This window comes from Phyllostomus discolor, chromosome 10 (genome assembly GCF_004126475.2).
Source record: "Phyllostomus discolor isolate MPI-MPIP mPhyDis1 chromosome 10, mPhyDis1.pri.v3, whole genome shotgun sequence".
Lineage (NCBI taxonomy): Eukaryota > Metazoa > Chordata > Mammalia > Chiroptera > Phyllostomidae > Phyllostomus > Phyllostomus discolor.
The window spans coordinates 92,708,549-92,736,204 of NC_040912.2; the positions used below are offsets into that span (position 1 = coordinate 92,708,549).

At 56.9% G+C, this 27,656-nt stretch overlaps 1 protein-coding gene across 1 annotated transcript in view; it reads left to right on the forward strand.

Moving 5' to 3' along the window:
- The first annotated feature begins 892 nt into the window (after positions 1-892).
- Positions 893-27,656, forward strand: part of GALNT11 (polypeptide N-acetylgalactosaminyltransferase 11) — a 34,480-nt gene continuing 7,716 nt past the window's right edge. The window contains 7 exon segments of the mRNA XM_028525659.2: positions 893-1,113; positions 6,609-6,788; positions 10,675-11,009; positions 19,166-19,289; positions 20,557-20,723; positions 23,182-23,307; positions 24,598-24,847. Coding sequence (XP_028381460.1) covers positions 10,712-11,009; positions 19,166-19,289; positions 20,557-20,723; positions 23,182-23,307; positions 24,598-24,847 — 965 coding nt within the window. The 5' untranslated portion in view covers positions 893-1,113; positions 6,609-6,788; positions 10,675-10,711.

Below are 27,656 nucleotides of genomic sequence, written 5' to 3' on the forward strand. Positions count from 1 at the left end.
GTAGTAATGCCTTTTTTCTAGGTTTAAAATTTGAGGATAATTCTAAAGTAATCATAAAGGTTGTTGTAAATATCGGCTTTGTGGAAAGAAAGAAATGTTCTTCGAGCCCTGGGTGTACTATTAAGTCTTAGTGTTGTGATAATTTAGTTGTCACTAGATAATATGGATATGTCTTAGAAACGATGCATGTTGCTCATTCACCCTCCCCTTGAGTTCATGTTCAGCGGACCCTGCAACAGAAAACAAGTCAGAATCAACTTCCAACTATTTGGTGTGACGGGAAGGAAATCCGTCCGGGACTATAGGCGGCACATTCTTGTTTTCGTGGGGAAACTTAAAAAATCTGATTTGTATTCTGGAGCAAGAAACATCTAACTGGCCCAAGGCTTTTCACAAAACACCGTTATGACCCAATGCTCCGACAAACTTTAAATTAAGCTCGGGAGTTCTACAGCTAAAGCATGCTTCTAGGAATTCATCCGAAGACACGCCGGTATGAAATAAGGGTTAACACTTGCTGAGCTCTCATTGACCCCGGGTTCAACCACAGCGCCGCTGCGCAAAGGGCATTTCAGTGTCATTCGAGCTCTCGGCAAAATGCAGGTTCTGCACTCCCCCGCCGAGCCGGGGGGGTTTTGCACAGCTTCCGGAGCACAGGGCCTCCACCTTTACGGTCCAACCTGCACTTCGTTTACCGTAAGGGGCGCTCACCACCTTCTCTTACGTTTAAGGGTCTGACGCGGGCTTTTCCATGAAGGAAAAACCCAAACAGCGCCCGGGACGGTCTGCGCGTCCGAGGCCACCGCGGGGCCGCGGCGCGCACCTGCGGACAGTGACGTCACCCGCGGCGCGCGGGGGCGGGGCCTCGGTCACGTGGCCTCGGCGGGCGCTCTCGCTGCAGCCTCCGCAGCGGCGCGGGCAGCGGGCGAGCGCCCCCCGGGCCTGGGCCAGCCCGCCACCGCCAGCGACACCGCCACCGCCCCCGGCGCTGCGTTTCCTCCCGGCCAGCTCCGCCCGCTGCGGCCAGTGCGGCGCGGACCTGGGCTGTGGCGGGAGGGAAGATGCCACAGCCCGAGTCCCAGAAGGCCGGGATCCTGTGTTGCCGGCGTGGGGGTGAGTAGTGCGCGGCCGGGCTGCGGCGTGTGACCCCGCGCGGCCACCGTCCCCGCTCCGCGCCTCGGGCGCGCGACTGGGGCACCGGGGGCCCGGGAGCTGCGGGCTGCGCCCCGGCCCCCTGCAGAGTCTGACGGTCGGGCCTGGCGTTCAAAACCCCGAGCACGGTGCTCTAGGCGCGGGTGTGGACCGAGGAGACGCCGGAGACCTCGGCGCCCGCCCCGAGTGATTTCCGGTGGGGCTCGCGCTCGGCTGCGGGGGGTGCGGGCCGCCGCGGTCGTGGACGCGGGTGGGGGGGGGCACAGGCCGGAGCCCCCCACTGCGGCTCCCCTGCCCCCTGCCCAGGAGGGGTTGCGGGAAATTCCAAACAAAACCCAGAGAGGGTCGAATAACGCGCCCCCTCCCGGACCCGGCCCCCGGTGCCCACAATAGTTACATTGCCCTGCAAGTCTTACCAAAAAAAAAAATTTTTTTTTCTTACGGCTGCTTTGTGCCAATCAGGATTTTAACCCGGGCCACTGATGAGCCTTTTCCTTTTCGTTTCTTTTGCAACATACAAGTTGAAGAAATTGGGTTATTGGTGTTGCACAGTTTGCCGCATTCCTAAAATCAGTGCCGTTCGGTTGAATATACAAGTATCAAAATACACAAATTCCGATAGACCTCACGCTTTTGAGGATATTAATGCGCTCCTGATGGGTCAGCGTCGTCCGTGTCATCGACGATCTGCCGCCGCGTTCCTTTTGGCTGGCTTTCCAAATAAAATGAAGTTGTAACTTTGCATGGGCTTATACTCTGGTGCACCCCCAAATCACGGTTTAGACCGGGCTTTTAAAAAAGTTTTATTTATTTTTAGAGGAGAAGGAAAGGAGAAAGAAAGGGAAACAGAAATGTGTGGTTGCCCCTCACAACCCCCCCCCCCCCCCCAAATCTGGGGACTGGGCAGCAACCCAGGCATGTGCCCTGCCCGACTGGGAATCAAACCAGGAACTCTCTGGTTTGCAGGCCAGCACTCAATTCACTGAACCACACCAGCCAGGGCAGACCAGGCTGTTTTCATTCACTCAGTTCTTCCGTTTTACTTAGAAATATGGTGTATGGAGACCTGCTCTGCAGCCTTCAGAAAACTCAAGAGCAGACAGCCTGCTTTCCATATCATCAACTGTCAACTTCTGTCGCCAGTTTCTTTGGGATTCCTTGCAACTGGCGTTCTTTTTTTATTAACTTCAAAAAAAAAAAAACACCAAACCAGCCTGTGACAAAATACAGTGGCACCTCGGTACTCGTCCTTAATTTGTTCCGGCACTCGTGATGAGTGCTGGAACCTGACAAGTACCCAACAGGCGACGGAGCCCGCTGGAATCTGGCTCATTTACGTGATGGTCGAGGCCCACCCTGTTATGGTGCGTGTGAGAGCTCGTTCCTCGGTGTGGCCGCTCGGTCCTCAGCCGCACCGCTGCCCAGGGTTCGTTTGCCCGCTCACCCGCTGGCGGGCATGGGCGGTCCCCTCCTTCTGGCTGGGAGGCGAAATGCTGCTGTGAGTTTGTGGCTACGTGTACGTTGGAGTGTCCTTTGGGGTGGGAATTGCTGGGTCCTGTGGCAAGTTCATGTTTAACTTGAGGAACTACCCGACTCTTCACAGTTGAGGACTGCTTTCTTACAGACCCTCACGCCTTCCTTATTGCTAGGTCTGATGGCCCCCACCTGGACCCTCTGCTGGCCTGACCTAAGTGCTAAGTCTGATGACCCCCGCCCCCAACCCCCTTGATCGTCGCCAGTCTCCAAGGCGCCCGCTGTCTCGGGACAGTGCGCCCTCTAGAGGTTCTCCGTCGCGGTGACTTCTCAGGTCCCTCCCTGGCTCTGCCTTCCCGCAGAGGTGCCGTGCTTGCTCCCTGGTGCATGTGACGCCCCTCACTCCTTAGGCCCTCCTCTGCGGCGATGCCCCTGTCCCTTAGACTACAGCCTTGATGTTTACTTTCAACTGCCCTTGAGGCTTAGATTTGAATTTCCAGTTACGGGTGCCTCCATGTCAGGGTGCTCTCAAGGGCAACCTGTTGGAGACAGAACTCACCCCTGCACCCTCCCTAGCCTGCTCCCCCGTGCTCCCCGTCATCAGGGCGCCAAGGCTGCTGGTGGCGGTTTTACCCCCCACCGCCCTGAGGGTCCCGGTTCGGTCAGGTGGTGGGTGCAGAGGGCTCTGCCTCTGGCTCTCCTCCCCTTTGACCTCCACAGCTCCACATGAAGCTGTTACTGGAATATTTATTTCTGGACTCCGTGGTTCTAGTTTTTTTATCGCCCCTCTATTCCAAACAGTTTTACACCCCGCTCCTAGAATGGGCTTACAGACGCCCTGTTGCATGCAGAACAGGTTGATCTGGGAGTCAGGGCCCTCGCCTGTCCTCGCGGAATTAATGACCCGCCCCCGGCCTCCTCCGGCCGGCGTGCATTCAGTGGGCCAGCTGCTCCGAGTGCTGTTCCGCGTGGAAAACCGAAACAAACTCACGGACGGCTCCCAAGACTCGAGCTTTCTGCTGGAAATATTGCAGTGCTTGGCCACTGAAGTTTCCATCTTTAAAGTCAGACTTAAATCTCAGTTTCCGTAAAAAATTTTCTCTGTTTCATACAGAATTAACTTCCCCTCCATACTGGTTCCTGTAAAGTTTGTTCCTGTCTTTATTGTACTACTTTTTAGAGTTTGCTTTAGGATATCTGAGGTTTTCACCTTATTTATCATTTTTGTAGGCTATTTGTTCTCTGGCTTAGAGAAGGTGACCGGGGTGTACAGGTATTTAAGGCTTCTGTGTCACGGTCCAATGCTTTTGTAAAAATGGCCTGCAATTTGTAACTTCATCGGTGATAAATGCATCATTTAACTATCAATACTTGTACTTCAGAGAGAATTTAAAACATTGCTAATTCAATCGTTAGAAAATAGCATCATATTTTTATTTGCACGTCTTTACTAATGTGCGACTGAAGACTTTCCCATACGGATTTCCAAGATTTGTCCAAGTAGCCTGAAAAACGCAGTGTGCAGGTTCCCAGCCCCGCACGGCAGGATGGGCAGGGTTCTCGGGCTGGGCACGGCGGTATTCCGGGCCAGGTGCCTGCCTCCCTGTTGCTGGGGGCCTGCCCTGGCACCGCAGGGCGTTCAGCAGCCCTCCTGACCCCCGCCCCCCAGATGCTGGTAGAATCCCCCCGTGTGGCAGCCACGAGCACTCCCAGACATTGCCGGGAGGCAGTGGGGGTTGCCCAGTACCCCAGTCCCTGGCTGAGGACCACCCAGGTCGAATCTGTGCATGCACTTGGCTCTCGGAGCCTTCCTCCAGTGCGCCCCGCGTCCACGCACACCCTTCACCGTGCGTTTCCATGTGAGCACCGCTGGCCAGAGACTCCACTGAGGCTAGCCTTCAGTGACACTTGTACTGTGTAATGGAGAAGCAGAGGTCAGGAGGAAGCGGTTATCGTGCGCAAACAACACCGAGCCCACGGAGTCTGTGTCCTCTGACTCCGCGCACAGGAATTAGTGGGGGCCTGACGGGTGGCTGGGGGTTGGGGCGTTGCTCCGTACACCCGAGGGTTGCAGGTCCGGTCCCTGGCCAGGGCACACACCTGGGCTGCGGGTTCGGTCCCCAGGTGGGGCGCTGTGGGAGGCAGCCAGTGGGTGTTCCTCGCTCTGATGCTCCTCTCTCTCTCTCTTCCTCTCTCTCCCCCACCAAAATCCATTAAAACCCCCGACACATCCCTGGGTGTGGGTTAGAAAACAGTTGAGGACTCGACCCTGTGAGCTCGATCTAACCCTAGAAACCCACGTACGTGCGGGGTGGGGCTCGAGTGGGTTCCGGCTGTGAGCACGGGAACCCGTTTATTCCTGCGTTCATATGTACTGGTCGGGCGCTGTTTTCCACACGAGCACCTGTGACCTGCTGTTGCCCCACCCTGGCCAGACGGCATCCAGCACCTTCAGGTGAGGGTCACGGTCGGGGGGCATTTGTTGGGTGAGATACGTGCACACACGCACAGCTCACTCTCTGTTAGGTTAGGGTCGTGGGTCCCACACCAGCAGTGCTGTGCGTCGGCCTCTTTACGGTCACGCAGGATAGCTTTACTCCCGCCCCCCCATCTGTGCTTTGCCTGTTCACCCCACGCGCCCCAGCCTTCCCGCCCCTGGCACCCGCCAAGCTGTGGATCGTCTTTCCACACTCGCTCTCCAGGACACAGATGTCCCGTAGCGGGAATCGCACGGCAGGGGCCTTTCCGAGCCGACTTCTTCGTAAAATGCACCCCAGATTCTTCCGTATCTGGTGCGGCTTGACCCTCCTCCCTACTTCTCCCTGCCCCCCGCTCTCGCCTCCTTCCCTCCTCTCCCCTTTCTCCCTGTTTCGTCTTGCAGAACAATACGTGACTGTATGGTGGTGTCACGTTCTGTCCATCCACCCACCCTCTGAGGGACACCTTCGTCGCGTCCGGATCGAGGCCGTCCCGGGGACAGTCGCTGCAGACATTTCTGTGCGGGTTTTAGGTGGGAAGTTCGGTAGCCTCGGGAGCTGGTCCCTTTCCTCTGGGTTCTGTCTGTAGTATTCCTCTATTGTACTTTTGACGTCCGCAGGGACAGTGGTGATGTTCCATCCTTCGTTTCTGGTGCTGGCATTTGCGTCTTCTCCCCCACTTTTTTTTTGGGGGGGGGGAGTGATGACTGGGTAGCCTGCCTAGAGGTTTATCGATTTTATTGGTCTTTTTAAAGAACCAGCTTTTTGGTTTTACTGATTTTTTTTTTCTGTTTTCAGTGCAGTTGGTGTCTGTTCTGATTTTTATCATTCATTTTCTTACCACAGCTTTAGACTCGAAAGAAGAGCTTTAGTTGCTCTTCTTTCCCCGGTTCTGAGGGGGGGAGCTCAGGTTACTGATTCCGCACCCTCCTCCTCTTCCGACACACGGCTGGTGCTGCATCCCCTCCGAGCGCTGTTTTGCCGCAGCGGCAAATTTCTGTGTTACATTTTCAGTTCCAGAACTTTAATTTTAAAGTTGGTACTCTTGGTACTATTTAATTTCCAGATACCTGAGGTGTTGTTTTTTTTTTTTTTTTTTTTTTTTTTAGTTTTATGGGTTTCTGGTTTCATTTCATTGCGCCTGCAGTTTCTATGTCTGGTAAACTGTGTTTCACGGCCCAGACCGTGGCCGGCGCCGGTGGACGTGACCTAGAGCAGAAGGGTCTTCAGCTGCCGCTCTGGCGGCGGAGCGAGAGGGAGGGTGAGACTCCTGGGGTGGTCCCGGGGGTCCAGCCTGTGTCCTCCATGGGTGGTGTGGCTTCCTTCCCCTCGCCGCCCAGTCCCTTCTCTAGCTGCGGAGTTCTGGTCTCCTCCTGGCCTTGACCTCTGCCGATCACCTTTCCTCCCTTCAGTGTGACTGGAGGGCTGGACGGGGCTGGAGTGGGAGGGGCCTCTTGTCCCGGCCGTTTTCATGCAGAAGACTGATGACTCTCTCCTCCCGGCCAGATTCGCCAGAGGACCTTTCCGGGATCTTCCCCTTCACCTTGAGGACCTGGTGGGGTTCCTGGAGGTAAAGCCCACAGAAGAGTGCCCGCCCCCCAAGACGGCACCCGGAGGTCTGACTCCCACGCCCGATTGCACCGAGCCTCTCGCACCAGCGCCCGGCTCCAGAGGCCTTCGCCCCAGGTGAGCAGACGCGGCTGCGCGGCCCCAGGTGGGGCGTCCCCAGCTTGCCCTGTAACCCGAGTTCTCCGACGGGTCCGGAGACGCCGCTGGTTTCCAGTCTGTCGGCTCTTGTGCTGAGGCTGGGCGTGGGCTGCTAAGCAGGAGCCACCCCCCACTTCCTAATTTTTAAAAATTTACCTTTCAGTTATGGTTGACGTACATTATTATATTGTCTCAGGTATAAAACGTAGCGATTGGACAGTCACACACCTCACGAAGTGTGGACAAGAAAGGGGGTTCTGTGGAAAGTACCTCCCAGGGCGACCTGGTCACACATTCCTGCCTGGGCAGGTCGTGGGGGGAGTCGCGACCCAGGAACGTGAGGGCTTTAGCAAGGGGCTTGTCTCTGCCTCAGGCCCTGACCCGTGGGTGCGTCTGTGCTGCCTCGGGTTGGCACAGCCACCCTTCCCCTGCGTGCACCGCCCCCTCAGCTGAGGCGGCACCACCCCCAGACAGCTCCTGGCCTGGCCTGGCCCGCCGCCCCACCCCCGAGTGCTTTGCTGTGCCCCGCCCTCCGGGGCTGCCCCTGGTTCCCCCAAAGAAACCGCACGGCCGTCGTTCCTGGGGGCATGGAGACCTCGCTCCGCAGCACGAGTGCTCAGTTTGGCCCAGACAGGTCCTCGTGGAAGCTCTCTGCAGCCCTGACCGTCATGGTGCAGTGGGCCGGGCGTCGTTGCACAAAGCCAAAGGTCGCCGGTTCGGTTCCAGGCCAGGGCACGTGCTTGGGTCACGGGGTCGGTCCCCTGCCTGGCCACATACAAGAGTCAGCCGATCGAAGTTTCTTTCTCACACTGATGTTTCCCTCCCTCTCCTCCTCCCTCCCCCTTTTCTAAAAGTAAATAACATTTAAAAAAATAAAGGAGTTTGCAGCTTCTGTCATGCATTGCGAGTTAAGGAGGGGGCTCGGGGAATGTTCCGTGAAGGTGGGAGGAAGCAAGGCGGGCTCGGGTGGCGGGAGAGGCCAGGCTGTGCTCTCTGGGGGTGGTCGCCCTTCAGGTGTCCTTGGGGTTCAGTCCCCTTTCATGAGGAGAAGGAGAACAGGAGGCCGTTGTTCTCGTGGTTTGGGGCAGGGGTGGGGGTGTGCTGGGTGTGTCATGTCCCTCTGCCGGGGGTGGCGGCCTGGAGGCTGGCTGAGCGGCAGAGCTGCGGGATTTAAGTTTCTTTGGGGGGGGGGGGGTGTACCCCATTTCCCTCCGGCCCTCCTCCTCCGTCTGCTCGGCTGCCGACTGCATTCGGTTTTACGGCCCCGGTGCCGGCACGTCTCCGGCCGAGGCCCTGGACGGAGGGGGACACAGATGCCGTGAGGGCGTTTCCCCGAGTGGACACGGGGTCACAGGCGCGTGGTCATGCTGCCTGCCCTTTTGGTTTCACTTTCCGTGTTTGATTGGTCGATTGTGCTTCTGTCCCGTCGACACCACCGTGTGGTGGTGTCCCTGGGCGTTTGCGGCAGAGACAGTCGCTGCCTGTGCCTGCGCTCTCTGTGGGTCTCCTCGGGGGCTCAGCGGCACCGGGGGCGTCGGAGGAGGGGTTCCGGGAGCGTGCGGGGTCTGGGGTTCGCTCTGTGCCGCTCCTCCGTCAGTGGCCTCGCTCCTCCGTCAGTGGGCTCAGTGGGCTCAGTGGGCTCAGTGGTCTCGGGCGTGCCACGGGCAGCGCGCTGGGGCGGGGCTTCCTCCCGGTCCTGCCGGGAGGCCGGTGGGTGGGGGGAGGGAGGGAGGAGGGAGGAGGTGCGTTTCGGTGCTGTCTGTCGTCGCCTGGTAATCTCACAGGCGTCTGGGACGGGCGCCGTCGTGGGTCAGTGCGAGCGAGTGCCGCCGAGATCTGAGTGTGTCCCTCACACGGGAAAAGCAACAAGTATTTGCTTTTGGGCAGTTCGGAACAGAGAGTGCGCTGAGGAGAAAAGGGCTGCAAACCGCCGAAAGGTGAAAACTTGACATTTAAAGGGAGACACTGTGAGCCACGCTGGGTGTCGTGAAAGTTACCTTGCACTGCGGGAAGGGGAGCGCTGCCCTGTGTGGCCAGAGAGACCCGCCTCCCTGGCCCTGGGGTAAAACAGACGCAGAGTGGGGCGAGGGGAAGGAGTTCCAGACGAGGCCGTGGTTCGTGAGGAAACACCGATTTTCACATCGTGCTTTCAGACGACTTGTTCATTGTTCAAATTTCACTCTTAAGTTTTTGACACATTGATAGATCATCCCTTCCTTTTAGCGTGCCGAAGTCCCCGTTTGCTTCTGGGGTTCAGCGCCTCAAGGTATTTAGTCCTCTCCGTGTGTGTTCGTTCATGAGCACCCACAGGGGGGGAGGCCAGGGCGGCAGCGGGAGGAGAAGGGCCTCGGTGTCAGTCTCGTCCTGTCGTGGGAGCAGGGGCTGGCTCCTGGCCCCGGGGAGGCGGCGCTCGGGGCTGCAGTCGGAGCCGCCCTGCGGTGGTCTCAGCCGCGGGCTCCCGGAAACGGTGCCCTCGCTGTGATGCTGTTTGCTCATCCGTGCCCGCCCTGGGGCGACTGTTTCAGGACGTTGGTGTAATGTCGCTGTGAGTTAGAATACAGTGTTCCGCCTGTCCCTGCTCTCTATTTACACAGCTGTTGCAAAGTCGAAAATTTGCAACTTTCTGTCTTACTTGCTTGATGGCTGCGTTCACCTTGCTCGGAGACTGGTTTCTTCTGCCTCTAGGTCGAGCAGTCGTCCCCACCGGCGGGTCTTTTCCGTGCGCACGTGCCCACAGCCCACAGGACGGCGCTCTCGCGCCCGACTCCCCTCCGCGCGGCAGGCGTTCCCAGCCGCAGCTCTGGCACAGTTGTGGCGGGGGTTTTGTTTGTGGTGTGGTCGCTGGTTTTGTTCACTTTTTAAGTGTTTTAGTTGACGTGTAGTAAAATAACCGCTCGGTTGGTAGACAGTCGAGAAATCGAGCTGTTTACCCACCACCCTCTTCTTCTAGGCCTACGGCACTACGTACAAAACAGCTTGATTTCTGAAGCGAGACTTCACCAATGCCGATTGGCTTTCTCCTGAGACTTGGGGGTGGAGCGATGGTGCTGTTATTTTTAAAACCATCACGTACTGTGGAGGCAAGAAGTGACGCGTCAGTGTGGCTTCGCAGACTTCCTCTGTGTGCGCCTCACTCACGCGGGTCTCCCTGCCTCAGTGCCCACGGAGGCTGCCCTGTGCGCCCCCGGTCTCCTTCCGCAGAGCCCTCGGGGGGGTGTGAGGCCGCCACGGAGGCCGGACAGCATCGGGAAAAAGCTCGGGAAGAAACGGCAGCGCTGTATTGTTCACCGGCCCTGACAACGAGAAGGAAAATGGAATTCGAGCTCTTTCAATTACAAATTTAAAGTGTAACTGTTTAATCTGGAGTGGCATTCGGGCAGGTTTAATCTTTGATCAGAAAGTAGAACTACTCTTTTAAGCTGCTTATTTTTAAAACAGATGTTAGCGATCTTGGGTTAAAGCAGCCTTGTGATCCTGCGTCTGGAGGGGACCTTACGTGCGCCGTCAGGTAATGCCGTGCTGGCGTCTTCCTCGTGAGAAGCTGGAGTCCGAGAAAGACCCCCGAGCCGAAGGCGGTCCGGGCCAGGGCAGAGAGCGGCGCCGTTAAGGTGGGCGGGTGAATGAGTCACCTGCTCTGTGCTGCCGCTGGCCTTGTGAGCGCGCGCACCTCGGCCTGTGCGTCCGACTGTGCAGTTTGTGTGTTTAATCCGCTGTCCACGCGTGTCGTTGCGCTTGCATCTGCACGGTGTGCGCCGGCCCCTCCCGAGTCAGACGCGCACCCTGGGGGTTTGGGCGGCAGTGAGCGCGGCTCGGGGGCGGTGCACACCGGTGAGCCGAGCGTCTGGCACCCTGTCCTCTCTTTCAGGACCCGAGGATGGCCCCTCGGCGGCGCTAGGGCTACAATGGGAAGCGCCACCGCCCGCTACTTCTGCTACGGGTGCCTGTTCACCTCCGCGGCCTGGACGGCCCTGCTCTTCGTGTACTTCAACTTCAGCGACGTGACCCAGCCGCCCCGGCACGCGCCCGTCAAGGGGTCGGGGCCCCACGGGCCATTCCCCAGGAGGCTCCAGCCGCGCCTCACGCGGGGCCCCGGCCGGGCGCCGGAGGAGCAGCAGCCCCAAGCCCACGGGGCCGGGGGCGGGGCAGACGGCCGCGCCGAAGGGGCAGAGGGAGGCACCGCGAAGTCCTCGTCCGAACTGGGTGAGTGGGTTTGACTCCCGCCACCGGTGTGTGTGTGTGTGTGTGTGTGTGTGTGTGCGCGCGCGAGTTTCATCCTCGGGAGGGTAGGTCTCGGTGGCTCTCCCGGCCGTGCGCTGCTCAGGCGGTCAGAAATGCCGTCTTTTCCCGCCGGTTTGTCCCGTTTACGGGCCGGCCGGCGTCCTTGTGACTCTTGCAGACCGAGAGGGGCGTTCTGTGCTGATGTGCCCGAGGCCGACGTCAGTGGTGTGTTTTGGGAGGGCTGGGAGAAGCCAGTGAGGTGCAGGAAAGAAAGTGAAGGGTGACGGCTGGGGAGACAGTGCACCCTGGGGGGCCGGGGGGCGGGGATGGAATCGCTGTCGTTGTTTAACACGGGGCGGGGCGAGGCGGCTGGAGCACGGCCGCGCCCGCCGGCCCGTCAGGAAGGCGCGGGGTCCCCGTGGCCACTTGCGGCGCAGGAGCCGCCTGGTCGGGAACCAGGTGCGGCCGCAGGTGTGGGGTTTCTGCCGGTCCGGGTGGTGCAGGTGGTGGAACACGTGTGTCAGACACAGGGATCGATAAAATAGCAGCTTTTCCCCTTCAAAAGTTGTGTTCTGTTCAACTTGGCAGCAAGAATCTGCCGTGTATGTTTTAGAATATAGTAATTCCAGAGTCCTGGTGTTAGCAGTGTTTTAATATGGGCTAAATGAGCCCTTTTGGTTTTCTTTAAAACATAAGAAATTTGATCTTGTCATGGAAGCATCAAATAAGTAATTAGTAAAAGATTTTGAGAGATTGAAAGTTTCACAGAATGTAAAGGAAATGTTAAAACATTTTCTTCATTTGATTGTAGTTTCAAAGACAAAAAATAATTTTCTGGGACTTAATGATATTCTAATACATGAAGTCAAAAGTATTTAAGATTATATGAGGAAACAGAAGCTAACACTTCAGTTTTCATGAAATACCCCTTCTAATCTTTTTTTAAAAGCTGCTCACTTAGACATTTTAAGATTATCTAGTTTTTTATTCATAGTTATTTTGGTAAAGCTTCTATAAGTTAACCATTTTTTAAAGATTTTACTTATTTATTTTTAGAGAGAGGGGAAGGGAGGGAGAAAGAGGGGGAGCGAAACATCAGTGTGTGGTTGTCTCTATTGCGCCCCCTACTGGGGACCTGACCTGCAACGCGGGCCTGTGCCCTGACTGGGAATCGAACTGATTAGGCTTTGGTTCATAGCCCGCGCTCAATCCACTGAGCCACACCAGCCAGGGCTAGTTTACCATTTTGAATGGATATTGTATTTGCCTTTGGAAGTAGCAGTGAGAGAACTGTAGCTGTTTGAAGTACCAAACCCAGATTGCTTGACTGAACAACTAAATTCTTTATAAAAATTTTAAAGAGGAAACAAAAACTGTTACAAAAAAACCATGACAGCTAATAAGTGACCTGAGCGCAGCTGCAGGGTGTGTAAGACCAACACACACACGGCAGCCGTGTCCTGCGCACTAGTGATGACTGGCCTGAAGGTAAAATGAAGAGAACAGTCGCACTGACAGTACCATCCAGGAGAATAAAATACCGGGGAATAGGTTTAACCGAGCAGGTGCAAGGCCTGTACACGGGCAGCTACGAACCACCGCGGGGAACCACCGGAGTAGTTCTAAATGAACTTCTAAACGAAGGGCGAGACGCCCAGGCGTGTGGCGTGTGGACTGGAACACTCACTACTGCCGGGCTGTCAGTGCCGCCCGGAGCCGTCCTCGGGGGGATGCAGACTTGACCAGAACCCCGGCGGCCTTTGCTGAAGGGGCGGAAGAGCCCATTCTGGAATTAATTTGGATTTGTCGACAAAGAAGTGTCCAAACCTGTAGAGAATTTTTGTAAAAGTTTATTTGAGCCCAAAAGAGGATGCACCTGGAAGCAAGGGGTCATTGCCCGGGTCCGTGTGTCTGAGAGGAGCAGTGTGACCCCGAGTGAGAAGGTGAGAAGGGGAGGGTGGAGGAAAGGTCACGTGGAGGCGGGAGGAAGCAGCTGGGGGCGGGGCCATGGGGCGGTGTTCCCTGAGGGGGTCTGAAAGTGCCCCTCCCAGGGGAAACGGCCGGCAGGCCCCTGCAGGAACGGGCCTTTTGGTGAGGAAGCTGTGTGCCTGGGGCAGGACCGCCCACCACGACCTGTCCGGTTGGGGTTTACGGTCAGAGCCCCGTGCGGTCACTTCCCGTGGAACCCCTTTCTCCGTTCACAGGTTGCACGGGGCTCTGAGTAGCCAGATCGATCCTGGAAAAGATCCACGTTGGAGGACTCACACGTCCCGGCGAAGGACTCAAGCTTCCTGCGGAGCTACAGAAATCAGACAGTGCGGTCCTGGCGGAGGGACAGACGCGGGTGAATGGACAGACCGATGAGTCTAAAATGAGCCCAGTGACATCTGCAGGCACCTGATTTCCAGAAAGGAGGCCGAGGCCACTTACTGGGGAAAGAACGGTCTTTCAGCAAGTGGCGGTGGGACAGCTAGTCAGTTCCCCGCGTGCAGAGGGACGGAGTCCGGCCCTCACCTCGCGACTTGGGTGGACATTGCATGAACTCAGAACAACACATCAGACCTCAGCGTAGGAGCTAAGATCATACAACCCCTAGAGGAAATCACAGGGATAAATGCTCGTGGCCGTGAATTGGGTGATGGTTTCTCAGCTGTGACGCCAAAGGTGCAAGTGACAAATGGGACCGTGTCCGAGAGCCCCCCGAGAAGATGGGGAGGACGGCCTGCCGGGCGGGAGGACGTGCTCACACACCATCTCTCCGATGGGCCTGTCACCACCGGAGCAGCGCGGGGCCTCGGAACGAGCCCGCGGCGGAGGGGCGCACACGCAGCTCGGTTAAAGCCGGCAGAGGACGGGACAGACACTGCTCCCAAGGAGAAGCCGGCGCGTAAACGGATGTTTGGCGTATTAGTTACTGCAGAACTGCAAACCGAAACTACAGTGAGGTGCCGTTTAACACTTGCTAGGGTGGTTACAATGTTTAAAAAGGAACAGCAGGAAGTGTTGGTGAGGGTGTGGAGAAACGGGGACCCTCATGCATCGCTGGTGCGAGGGTGAAAGGGTGCACCCGTGGCAAGAGTTCCTCGGTGAGTGAGTGTGGGGTCACTGTGTGCCTAGAGATTCATCCCACACCCCCCGAGTGTGCACCCGAAGAGTTGCACACTGGAGTCTGAACAGAAGTTTGAGTGCAAGTGGGCACAGCCACACTCTCCTCCGTGGCCACACGGCGGCGACAGCCGGACGCCCACCCACTGCCGAGGGAGGGCAGACGGCACGAGGCGTCGGTGCGTGGACGTTGTTCGGGCGCAGGAGGAAGTGGAGTCACGCCACGTGCTACAACGTGGGTGGGTCTTAAAATCATTGTGAGTGAGGGAGTCAGGACACAGGAGGCCAAACAGTGTGTGACGTTTTCTGCACGAAACATCTAGAGTGAGCAAACTGAAAAAGAGAGCAGGTGAGTGGCTCACCCCAGGGGCCGAGGGAGGGAGGCGAGGGGCGTCACGGCCCCAGTGGCCACGGATGGCACGTGTCACTTCTGTACGCGCTACCGTACTCCAAACAGTGAGAGAAAACCCCACGAAATTCCTTAACGGAGAAAAGTTCATGTAAAAGGAATTGATGTGAGTCAGTACAGTAACAGTTGAAAGCATCCTGATTTCTGAGTAGGGCGCTCTCGACAGTTGGGAAATGACAAGACGCTGGAGAAAGACACTGAAGACGACACAAGTAAGTGGAGGAGTCAGCGCCGTGAAAGTGTGCACACTGCCCGAGGCAGCCCACAGATGCAGTGCCATTCCCATCGGGATGCCGGCGCTGCGCTTCACAGAACTGGAGCAAATACTTCAAAAATGCACACGGAGCCACAAAAGACCCCAAACAGCAACAGGCGATCTTGAGAAAGCACACCAAGATTAGAGGGATCACACCGCCTGCTATCAAACTTTATGACAAGGCCACAGTCCTCCCAACAGCCTGCTCTGGCACAAAACCTCGCCCAGAGCAGTGGGACGGAACGGAGAGCCCTTAACTAAACCCGCGCCTTTGCCGCCCGTTGCCATTTGACAGAGGAAGCGAGCACACACAACGGGCTAGAGAGAGTTTATACAGTAAATGGTGCTGGGAAAATCGGACAGATACGTGCAGAAAAGCGAAACCAGACCACCTCTCACACTGCCACACACAAGAACAATTCAAAATTGATTCAAGACTTAAATTAGACCCGAAACCATAAAACCCCAGAAGGAAACACAGGCAGTAAAATCTCAGACATGGCTCTTAGGAATATTTTTTCTGCCATAGCTCCCCAGGCAAGGGAAACAGAAGGAGAAATACACAAGTCGGACCACATCAAACTAAAACGCTCCTGCACAGCAAAGGAAATCATCAACAACATAGAAGACAACTCACTGACTGGGAGAACATACTCACCAATACCTCTGAGAGGGGCTAATATCCAAAATGTGTAAAGAACTTATAAAACTCCACACCAGAAAAAGTCCAATTAAAAAACGAGCAAAGGGAGTGAGCAGACGTTTCTCCAAAGAGGCCACACAGACGGGCAGTGGACATGAAAAGATGCTCAGCGTCACCAGTCATCAGGAGAATACAAATTAAAACCATGATGAGGTATCATCTCACACTTGTCCGAATGGCTGTCACCGAGACATCAACAAACACGTGCTGGTGAGGATGAGGAGAACAGGGGAGCCCTCGGGCACTGTCGGGGGGAGTGCAGACTGGGGCGGCCGCTGCCGGAAGCAGGGTGGAGATGCAGCGAAAACTTACACACGGATCTGCCTGGGGACCCAGCGATCCCACTGCTGGGAATTTGCCCGAAGAAGCCTGGAACACTAATTTGGAAGAAGATAAGCACCGCCCTGCTCACTGCGGCACTGTTTACCATCTCGGAAGATCTGGAAGCATCCATCAGTAAGTAGGTGCCCATCAGTGGGTGAGTGGATAAAGCAGCGATGGACATTTGCACGGTGGAGTACGCCTCAGCCGTGAAAAAGAGGAAACTTGTACTGTTTGACCAGTGTGGTTGGACCCGGAGAGCGTTAGGCCAAATGAAGCCAGTCAGCTGGAGAAGGACAGTGCTGCACGATGTCTCTTGCTGAACAGACTGAACTAATGTGCCAAACAGCCAGGACCACAGACGGAGGGCAGGTGACGGCCCTGGGGTAGCGGTGGGGAGTGGAGGGGTGGACACAGACGACAGTGTGGTGATTGCGGGGGCGGGGGGGCAGAAATGGGCATAAGGGGGTTACGTGGTAATAGAGAAAATACAATAAAAAAAAGAGAGAGGAAACCCTGGAGACATGCTCAGAGCCAAATACTTAGGGAAGCACCGTCGCTCACGCCCGGCGTCTGGTCCCACGGGGCTTCTGTGCGCTGAGGTGGTCATCGCGTGCACAGGCAGCGACCGCCCTGGTGCCGGTTCGCTCTGCTGTCCGGCCTCCGTGTGCCCCGCCCATCACAAGGTGCTATGAAGCTCACCTGCTGTCTCAGCCTCCTGCTTTCAGGCCGATCCTCTTCTCCAGATAAACTCTGACAGCGGTTATTAAAGATAAAAGAAAAAAACCCTGGCTGGTGTGGCTCAGTGGATTGAGTGCTGGCCTGCGAACCGGAGGGTCCCCAGTTCGAATCCCAGTCAGGGTGCGGGCCAGGTCCCCAGCTGGGGGCACGCGAGAGGCAACCAGTCAGTGTAGCTCTCACACATCAGTGTCTTCTCCTCCTCTTTCTCGCTTCCTTCCCTCTTGCTACATAAATAAATACAATCTTTTTTAAAAAGATTTTTAAGGAAGTTAACTTGGAAGGAACCACTACGAGGCAGTGTGGCAAGAGAACTGTGCTGACGTCTGAATCGGGCACCCCCCACAGTCCGGGAAAGGAGCCCGAGAAGTATGTTGTAGGAAGATTCTCACGGCAAACTGAAAAGGTTTTCTGATGTGATCTAGTTACATAATTAAAATAGCTCCTCTGGCACGTTAATTATTAATTGGAATTTGGCTGTCATTTGTGCAGGAGGAGGAGAAAACTTAAGCTGACGTGACCTCCCCTCGCCGCTCCCTTCTCCCCCCCACCCCCCCATTTTGAAGACTCACGCTCAGCGCCCTGCAAACTCGAGACACAGCCTCCTCCCCTGCGGCGGCCGCACGCCCATCCCACGTCCAGACTGTGCGACTGGCCGTCTGTGCTGGTGCAGCCTTCGCCCGGTCCGCCCCGCCGCCCCCCTCCCTGCCGCCCCCGCAGACCCGGTTCCGTGCACAGGGCGGGGCGGAGGAGGGTTGCATCGTCCGTGTGGGAGATGGTCTGTGATAAGGGACAGTGACACGAGAGTCAACTGTTTGGCAGGGTCACCCCTGCAGACCTCCTTTGCCCTCCCCCACCCTCACACGGTGTCTCCATGTTTGTCTTTCTCTGCTTTGCTACACGTGGCGTAACGTCCCCGAGGCTCATTCAAGCGGGTGAAAACGCAGGATGTTTTTTCTGGCGGTTGAATATTGCTCTGTTCTGTTTGTATACACCACGTTCTCTTACCCATTCATCTTGTTGATGGACAGAAAGTGATTCTTTAACATGGAGCAAATCTTCACCAAGAGATCCTTATGAGAAAATAGTCATTTTTTGGAACGAGCAAGTCCTTCGGTGTTTGTCGAACCCAGGAGTGTTTGCTGAGAGTCTGAGCCGTGCAGCACTGTTTTGGATGCTGGGCATCAAGCAGTTTTTGTTTTACTCTCTTGCTTTGACCGTAGCCGGAGCGTCCGCCCTGATGGAGGTTGCTCCTCCCACAAAATGCTGGAAGAGCCCTGGATGTGCGCCCACTCCGAAGGGCCCGCCAGAGCGGGTTAGGAGGTGGTGTTTCCCGCAGTGCACCTGGGTACTCCGGTCCCGGGTCAGACAGCCGGGGGGGGGGGAGGGGAACACCGCCTTCTGCAGCCCCTCCCCTCACACCTGAGTGTCCGTCCAGCCACAGGCCCCAGGTGTGAACAGCAGTGTCTCCCTGACTGACTGGCCCATGCGGCCCTTCCTGCTGCCTGCTGTGCCCGGGGCAGCTGGTTTCCGAGCTCAGACCCCGGGAGGTGCTGTTGTGAGGCCGCACGCCCCCTGGGAGGGCAGGGGCACAGGGAGGGCGGGAGGCGGCCGGTCTGGACCAGGGCAGGGTCTCCAGGGCTGTGAGGCTGAAGGGGTTTTGAGTGGGTTTGCAGAGGGCTTTCTTGGTCGGTGCTGTGCAAGCCTGGGGCCAGTGACACTTTGCAGAGGGCTTCCCCCTTCAGTGGGAGGGCTTCCCCCTTCAGTGGGAGGGCTTCCCCCTTCAGTGGGAGGGTTCCCCTTCAGTGGGAGGGCTTCCCCCTTCAGTGGGAGGGTTCCCCCCTTCAGTGGGAGGGCTTCCCCCTTCAGTGGGAGGGCTTCCCCCTTCAGTGGGAGGGCTCCCCCCTTCAGTGGGAGGGCTCCCCTTCAGTGGGAGGGCTCCCCTTCAGTGGGAGGGTTCCCCCCTTCAGTGGGAGGGCTTCCCCCTTCAGTGGGAGGGTTCCCCCCTTCAGTGGGAGGGCTTCCCCCTTCAGTGGGAGGGCTTCCCCCTTCAGTGGGAGGGCTCCCCCCTTCAGTGGGAGGGCTCCCCTTCAGTGGGAGGGCTCCCCTTCAGTGGGAGGGTTCCCCCCTTCAGTGGGAGGGCTTCCCCCTTCAGTGGGAGGGTTCCCCCCTTCAGTGGGAGGGCTCCCCCCTTCAGTGGGAGGGCTTCCCCCTTCAGTGGGAGGGTTCCCCCCTTCAGTGGGAGGGCTTCCCATGAAAACTTGCCTGTGACCGGGACCTGTTGAGTCCGTGTGGCTTCTAGAATCACTGCTTCTACAGAGAATAATCATCAAGTTCCCTTTCCCTTGGTCAGAGGTAAGTTACTCTCTTGAAGACCTTGAGAGACTAGTGAGAAGGCATCCTTTGTGGTTGAGGCACACTTGGTTTGGAGCTGGGCTTATAAAAATTCGGCTTCAACCTCAGTTGACTGTTTTGAAGGTGGACTGAGAAACATGGCTATTACCCGGTTGTCGGAACCGAGAGGCAAGGTTTCTGTAAGGCAGTAACAGGGACCGCCGTGACCCTCGGCAGGGTCGGCGCGCTGACCGTGACCCCTCCCCTCGCAGGCATGATCTTCAACGAGCATGACCAGGAGCTGCGAGACGCCGGCTACCAGAAGCACGCCTTCAACATGCTCATCAGCAACCGCCTGGGCCCCCGCAGGGACGTGCCGGACACTCGGAGCGCAGCGTACGTGCTGGCCAGGGCACCGGGTCCCAGGGGGGCGGCCCTGGCGCTTTGCAGCTAGGGCCCGTTGTTCAGGGTGCTGGGAGCTCAGGCCAGAGTCGCACTCGCCGCGCCCCAGTCCACAGCGTCCGAGATGGTGCTGACAAGGTTCCGGAGTTTTCTGTGTCTCTGGTAAAAGTCACAATCGTGGGGGGGAAGGAGAGAGGCACTAACTGCATATGATTATGGAACCTAAGCATAAGTTTTTAAAAACGTTCATTTATTGGATTCACGGCAGAAAGGATGAGAATTTTGCTCATCATGTCACTTTTAGGTTTTCATCATATTTGTTTTGCCAAAGCCTTTGTGTTCATATGGATGCTTTTTGAGCCGGCCTGATAAAAATGTGGCTTTAACTGCAGTTTACCTCCCCTCACGCGGTCGGTCAGCCATCCCCCCGGCCGGCGTGAACGCCTTCGGGCCGCTAGGCACGCGTTAGGCCTCCGAACGCACCAGGAAGACGTTTCCGGGCCCACAGGCGCCCAGTCCGGCAGGGTTGGGGAACGCGGGCACGGGCGATCGCAGTGGCGGGGGCTGAGGTCTGGGACAGGAATCGGTGCCGCGGCCCCCAGACCGGAGTGGTCGGGGAGGGCTGCACGGCGGTGGTGACCGAGCAGCAGTGCAGGGAGGGGGAGAAGCCAGAGGCCCGGAACGGCACAGTTTGCCAAAGGGACGGACGCGGTCCACTCTGGCTGCCGTGGACGGGTGGCCAGAGGCCGGGGTGGGCAGGGCCCGGCGCCGGAGGGCTCTCCCGTGTGCCGGGCAGAGCGTGGAATCCTGGTTTGTGCCCGGGAGTTAGTGGGTTTGTGCTGTCGGTGTGTAAAGCCACCTGACTGTTAGTTAGGCAAAAGATAAAATGTTCAAATATAAAGTTTTATATTTCCGCTACCGCCTTTGGGAACCTCATGGGGGGAAGCTGATCACCAGCTTACCAGTGCTGTGTTTAAAACTGGGAATGATTTTATGTGACCTAAGTACCAAAAGAGGAAAAAGAAAATCTTTTAAAATGCCGACCTAAACATAAGCAGAGCAACACTTGCCGGAGGGAGAAGTTGCCAAGAGCTGGGAAACCGTGCAGTGAGAAGCCACACTGTTCTCCTTAGCGGCCTTCAAAAGGCTGTTGCAGCGCAGGGAAGAGGCCGGTCGGGGCCGCGGTCACCGTTCAGCGAGCGGCGGGGACCCGACGCGCCCGGGCCCGCGTGGTGCTGGAGCCCTCTCGCCCCCCCTGCAGGTGCAAGGACAAGGTGTACCCCGCGGACCTGCCGGTGGCCAGCGTCGTCATCTGCTTCTACAACGAAGCCTTGTCCGCCCTGCTCCGGACGGTGCACAGCGTCCTGGACCGCACGCCGGCCCGGCTCCTCCACGAGGTCATCCTCGTGGACGACGACAGCGACTTCGGTAAGGAGCGCCGCGCCCGGCGGCGCGGGGTCTCGGCCGCTGCTCCCCGGGGCGTTCTCGGCGGCAGCGGAGCCGACCACGCGCCACACGGCGGGCGGGAGAGCCCTGTGCACGCGCTCTCGATGGAGCCGGCCACAGACAGGGGCCCGTCCGGGCGTGCGGGGTGCTCTTGGACAAGCCGCAGCACCTTGGTGATCTGTACCCGAATTCGGCCCTTGAAGCTTTCCCCTTGGCTTATGTTTAAAAAAAAATCTTTTATTCCGAGCCAGGTATGACAAACCCGCAACTAACACATACTTAATGGGGAAAAGCTAGGAGTGTTTTCCTTAGGATCTGAAACAAGGCAAGGTTGTCCACTTTCACCGCTTTTGTTCGCCGAAGTATTAGAAGTCCTAGCCACAGCAATCAGACAAGAAAAGGAAATGAAAGGTGTCCAAATTGGACAAGATGAAGTAGAACTGTCATTATGTGCAGAACCCTAAAGAGTCCACCAGAAAAACTACTAGAACCGATAAATGAATTCAGTAAAGTAGCAGGGTACCAAGTCGGGATTCAGAATTTGGTTGCATTTTTATACACCAGCAATAAACCATCGGAAGGAGGAATTAGGAAAGCAGCCTCACTGGGGTTTGTTCCGGGATGGCTGCAGAGCAGGTAAGAGTTACACTCACCCCCTGCCAGGAGCACACTGGAATTACAGCTAAATCACTGAACAGGCAGCGAGAATAACCCGCTCGACATCCCACTGAAGACTAGCTGAACGGAGTCCTGCACACAGGGATATACAGAAGCAGCCACGTGGAGATTGATAGAAATGGCGGAGACGAGAAAAGGGAAGAGGTCAAGAAGTGCAAATCAGTAGTAACAACACAGTCACGGGCGTGCAAGTACAGCACGGGGAACACAGCCAGTAACACTGTAGTTATGTGGGGTGCCGGGTGGGTGCGGGGAGGGTCAGGGATCACTCGGTAACGAATGTGGTTGTCTGACCACTGTGCTGTACGCCTGAAACTCATACAAAAAAGTATCGGATGCGAACTAAAAAAGGAAGCACGTGATATCGGGTGCTGCATTCTTGGTGACGTAAGGATTAATCAGGTGGCTGCAGCATTCTTACTTTGATTCACCCTCACTGTGAAGTTTCCCATTAGTCTTTTACCTAAGTGTTATTCATGTGCTGGTTAAAGAAAAATCCTATTTACAGTTGCTTCAGAAGAAACACTCAAGAATAAATTTAACCAAGGAGGTGAAAGACCTGTACTTGGGAAACTGTGAGACACTGAGGAAGGTACAAATAAAGGGCAGCACATACTGTGTTCATGGGTAGGAAGAAGTAACATTGTTACAATTTCCAAACTACCCAGCGCAATCTGTAGACTGAGTGCAGTCCCCATCAAAATAACAAAGGCATTCTTCACAGAACTAGAGCAAATAACCCTAAAATTTACATGGAACCACAAAACACCCTGAGTAGCCACAGCAGTCTTGAGAGACAAGAACAAAGTTGGAGGACTCACACTACGTGACATCAAACTATACACAAGGCTGTAGTAATCAGACCAGCACGGTACTGGCAGAAACACAGACACGTAGGTCGGTGGAAGCAAACAGCCCAGAAGTAAACCCACATCCGTATGATCAATTTATGACAAGGAGGCAAGAATATGCAACGGGGTAAAGACAGTTTATTCAGTAAATGGTGTTCATAAAATTGGACAGGCACAGGCAAGAAAAAAAGAAAGAAACCAGACCAACTTTTCATATTACGTATAAGAACAAACTCAGAATAGACGAGAGACTCAGGTGTAAAACCTGAAACCGTGAAACTGGAAGGAAACACACAGTAAACTACCTGACGTCTCCTGGGGCAAGGGGCACAAAGGGACAGTAAGCAGATGGGACCGCGTCGACCTCGAAGGTGTCCGGGCGGCAGAGGGCCCCGCCCGGAGTTCACTGGGCAGAGGGCAGCCTAGTGAGCGGGGGCAGCTCTTCACCCCTGGGAGCTCGCTGCTGCCATTACGGGACGTTTGGTGGGGGCGACAGGGTCGTTCCCCAGCTATCCCAAGGCGGTGTGAGACTTGGTAACTCACTTCAGAACAGAAGACACTTCCCCTCGTTTTCTTCGTTTCCAACCCTGTTGCTGGGCGGTCCGTGGACCGGTCCCTGGCTGTGCCGGGTGCCGTGGAAGCGTGGACGGACGAGGTGTCGCTGAGGCGGCTGCCCGTCCTGGCCGGCACTGCCGCGCCCGCCCTTCCCCCTTCCCCCTTCCTTCCCTGCTCGCTCTCACAGGATGAGCCGCGGCGTCCTCTCGTCCTCTCGGAACAAAGCAGAAGGTTCTGTTGCATTTACTCGACAGATTGTTGCAAGCACCAGACACAACTTTCTAGAGCAGCTATAAAACGTTTGTTTTGTGTCTGTCTCATGGGGTTTGAATAATTACCAGACTTTTTATTTTCAGATGATCTGAAAGGACAGCTAGATGAATTCGTGCAGACACAGCTCCCGGGGAAAATCAAAGTGATAAGAAACACGAAGCGCGAGGGGTTAATTCGCGGAAGGATGATTGGAGCGGCCCACGCAACAGGTATCGCCCCCCCTGGTGGTGCCGCACGGTGGTGCTGAGTGAGCGCCCCCCCCCTCCCCCGCCCCCCCCCCCCCCCCCCCCCCGTGGGTGCTGCGGCTGCTGCGGAGGTCTGGGAAATCAGTCCCTCAGGGGCACGGCCCGCGGTGGGGGTGGGGGGGCAGGGCTGTCGCTTGTTCAGGTTGGGGAAGGCCCTCGCCCAACTCCAGCCCCCCTCCCCAGGCCCAGACTCCGCGGCGAGTCCCGGCGTCCTCACGGGTCTGTCGTCTTCCCGGCCCTCACCGTTAACTGCTGCCCCTTCAGGGAAGAGCCCACACCCAGATGCAGCTGAAGTCTGGCAGTTTTTTAAAGACATAATTTAAAATACACCCAAACTGTTGGGTTTGAATTATGCCAATATCCTTAAAGTACAATACCTGGTGATGCGCCTCGTTTTCGGTGGGTAAACAGACATGATACTGAAAACTGACGCAGAGCCCTGACCGGCTCAGCGGGTTGGGCGTCATCCCACAAACTGAAAGGTCGCCAGTTCGATTCCTGGTCAGGGCGCACACGTGGGTTGCGGCCTGGTGTCCAGTTGGGATGCGTGTGAGAGGCAGCCAACCGTAGTTTCTCTCTCACATCAGCGTTTCTCTCCCTCCCTGTCTCCCTCCCTTCACCTCTCTCAAACATAAAATCTTAAAAAAAATAACTGACTTACACAACTAGGAAGTATTTTCATTAGAATTTTCCTCTTAACCCTCCTGAGTCCATCCAGGACAAAGTCCTTTTTTTTTTAAAGATTTTATTTATTTATTTTTAGAGAGGGAAGGGAGGGAGAAAGAGAGAGAGAGAGAGAAACATCAATGTGTGGTTGCTGGGGGTCATGGCCTGCAACCCAGGCAGTACCCTGACTGGGAATCAAACCTGCGACACTTTGGTTCGCAGCCCGCGCTCAATCCACTGAGCTACACCAGCCAGGGCAACAAAGTCCCTTTTGGTGTCACCATGTCTTTGAAAGCTTTCCCGCTGACACTTACCTCTGCCCTTTCAAAACGGCAGAGCAGGTGTCCGATTTACAACCTTCTGCTGAAAGTGTCTGGTTAGTCCTTAGTTACATTGTATTGACTCCACCGTGTGTGTGTTCTTGTGGTGAACTCTGTGTACGATTGGCAATCCTGACTGTCATTTATGATCTGGTAAACATTTCCTTTTAAAATAGAGTGAATTTTTAAAATAATATTAGGTGCCGTATCACGCCGTGTCCAGCGGGCCCACGTGTCTGAGCGCACTGTCCCCCGTCTGCCCCCCCAGGGGACGTGCTGGTGTTCCTGGACAGCCACTGCGAGGTGAACGTGATGTGGCTGCAGCCCCTGCTGGCCGCCATCCGGGAGGACCGGCGCACGGTTGTGTGCCCGGTGATCGACATCATCAGCGCGGACACGCTGGCCTACAGCTCGTCCCCCGTGGTGCGGGGCGGCTTCAACTGGGGGCTGCACTTCAAGTGGGACCTTGTTCCCCCCTCTGAGCTCGGGGGGCCGGGAGGAGCTACTGCACCCATAAAGTAAGGCTTCCCCCGTGTGTGTGAGAGACTCGCACCAGCGCTACCTCACAGGGGACACAGCATCTTAAAGATAATTCCTCCTCCTCTGCGAGAAGCAAGTGTTGGCTTAGTTTATTCATTAAAGTCCTGAGTGCTGACCGAATGCTCTGCAGTCTGCCAAGCCCTGGGAAAGATTAACGAGCAAGAGATTGCCCTCGCTCCCAGGCTCTACGGCTCAGTGACTGAGGAACGCAGGCGGAGTCAGCAGTGTGCCGAGTTGTGTGGGACTCCTGGGGGTGCCCCTGTGGCCCGTGGGGGTCGCCGTCCTCCGTGCCCGGCAGCGGGAGGGGTGCTGTGGAGGGTGTCGGGGACACGCCAGCTTTCCTGCAGCCGGGGTCCTGGGCGCAGTCCCAGGCGTCTGCTGTCCCTGCTCGCCCACGCGCTCTGATGCAGCGTCCGCCCTGCACGCTGCTCCTCCTCCTCGTTCCTGTTTCCCTCTGCGTCTCTCACGTCGCTTTCAGGGGCTTGTAGTTCTGGTTTTTAGAGTCTCGGACCCACTCCCCTTAAATTTCTCTATTGTAAAAATGTTACCTGTGAAGAATGTGCGTGTGCACACCACTGAATAGACGGCCGTAACGCGGGCGCCCGTGCAGCCAGCGCTCGGGCCGACCTGGCCGTGGGTCCCCGGGTCCCCGTCGTCCCGCCTCCGTGGGTGTGTCTCTGAGCAGCGCGTTCGTTCCCACCTGCTCTGGGGCTCCCGGTTTGGTCTGTTTCCCCGGCGTCACCCTGGAAACCATCTGCGTTGCACACTCAGCTACTGTTGACTCGTTGTCGGTGCCGCACAGTGAGCGTGCTCTGTTCTGGTGGCGAACACGCCACAGCTGATTGGCCCGCTGCTCCTGGGGCCGTTGTGTCATTTTCGGTTGTGTGGGGGGCGTTGCTCTCATATCACAAGCAGCCCTGTTCCCAGCATCCCCATTCTCGGCCTCTGATGCACAGGGGAGCCTGCTGGTCGCAGGGCACGGCCCCCCTCCCCTGTAGCAGCAGGTAACGTCTTCCAGACACCTCCGGTGGGACTAGGGTGCTATGGGTGCCTCTGCCGGCCTTTGGGGGACTGCCCGCTTCCTGTCGCCTGGACCAGGCCCTGCTCTCGGGAGGCGCTCCAAGGGCCGAGAATGAAGCGTACCCGGCCCCGGCTGGTGTGCCATGCGGGTGCGTGCGGGCGCCGCACTGGCTCCTGGGGCACTCGGCGGGAGCGGCTGCTCGTCCTGCCGCCTCCTGACGGCAGGTGCCGCCCCCTCCGCTCCTGCTCCCCGCCCCTGTGCGAGCTGCTGCTCCTCGTGGCTAACTGCTGGAGTTGGGCGTTCAGATACGTTTAAGTTTTCAGCCTTTTCCCCTTTCTAATACAGGTACTTAAGAGATGACACATCATTTTTATCGTGTGTTTTAAAATGTTTTCATTGTAATGGCTTCTAATTGATAGGCTGTTTAGCAGTGCATTTACCGTTTTCCAAACACCGGGAGACTCTGTGGTGGTTATTAATCCCCCACGTAAACGGGCGAGGTCTGCCCCACGGTCGGGCAGCACTGACCTGTGTACGTGCTCCTCGTAGGCCTGGAGACTCGTGTCTCCTGCAGTGGTTGAGGGTGGGATTCCGTGGCAGTTTGGTCAGGTTTACTGTGTTATCAGATATTCCACATTTTCGGTTAACTCTTAGTTCCCACGCTCTGTCGGTTACTGAAAGCGGCACACAGTTTCCCTCGGCGTGTTTCTCCTCCCGGTTCCTCCTGCGAGTTAGCAGACGCCTGAGGTGTTGGACCTTCCGGTGGATGAAGCCGTTCCGCGTCACGAGCGCCTTTCGTTCTGCACCTGCACGCTGGAGCCGCACTTCGTGGCCTGACGCTCACGTGGCCGAGCCGTCTGCTCGGGCCAGCGGCCCCCGCCTCCCTGCCCTTCCCCTCCGCTGCCGGTCTGCCTGTGGCCTTGGACGTGTCCCCGTCAGCGGCGTGTCCCGTGCATGTTGCACAGTCTGGTGTCCTGTTACTTCAGTGGCTGCCCCGCGGGTGACAGCTCGTGTCCTCGACTGATCGAAGTGTGACCTACGCCGGTGCTTCCTCCAGACAGTGCCAGGGGCTCACCCTACGGGACCCGTAAGCGCGATGCACCGAGGGTCCCCCACGTGCTTCTCCCGTCGTGGTCCTCTGCTCGGTCTGCACCCGAGGACTCTCGTCTGGGGTCACTTCCGCTCTGGCGCACACGTTTCAGTATTTCCTTCGGTCGGACCTTCCGGCGATTATTCCTCTTTCCAAAATGCCCTCGTTCCACCCCTAGTTGGAAGAATAATTTCACTCGACATCCAGTTCTGGATTGGCAGGCAGTGTCCTTTCGGGACTTTGAGGGTTTTATTCTGCAACCTTCTGGGGAGATGTCTTATTTTCGTTTCCTTGGAAGGTCACCTCATCGGCCACATTCCCTCCCGTCTTCGCCAGCAGTGTTTTCAGATAGTGGACACGGGTGTGTGTTTGGTGCCGCCCACTCCCCTGCTCACGCCTGGTCTCTCGTGCTTGACCGTGCCCGGCCAGCGGTTTGGAGCCTCTGCCGGCGCCGCGGCCCCGAGGCCCCGCTGCCTGACACCCGCACACGTGCGCTACCGCGGACGGCTCGTTCCTCCCGCTCCCCGTTCCTGGGACCCGGCTTCCCGGCTGCTCGGTCCTCCGTTTGCCTGGTGGTTTTTGTTTGGTCCCAGACACTGTGTGTGGGGAACTGCAGAAATGCATGCATTCCTGGGTGGGTGATGTTTTCCTGCACGCAGAACCTCGCTTCGCTTGC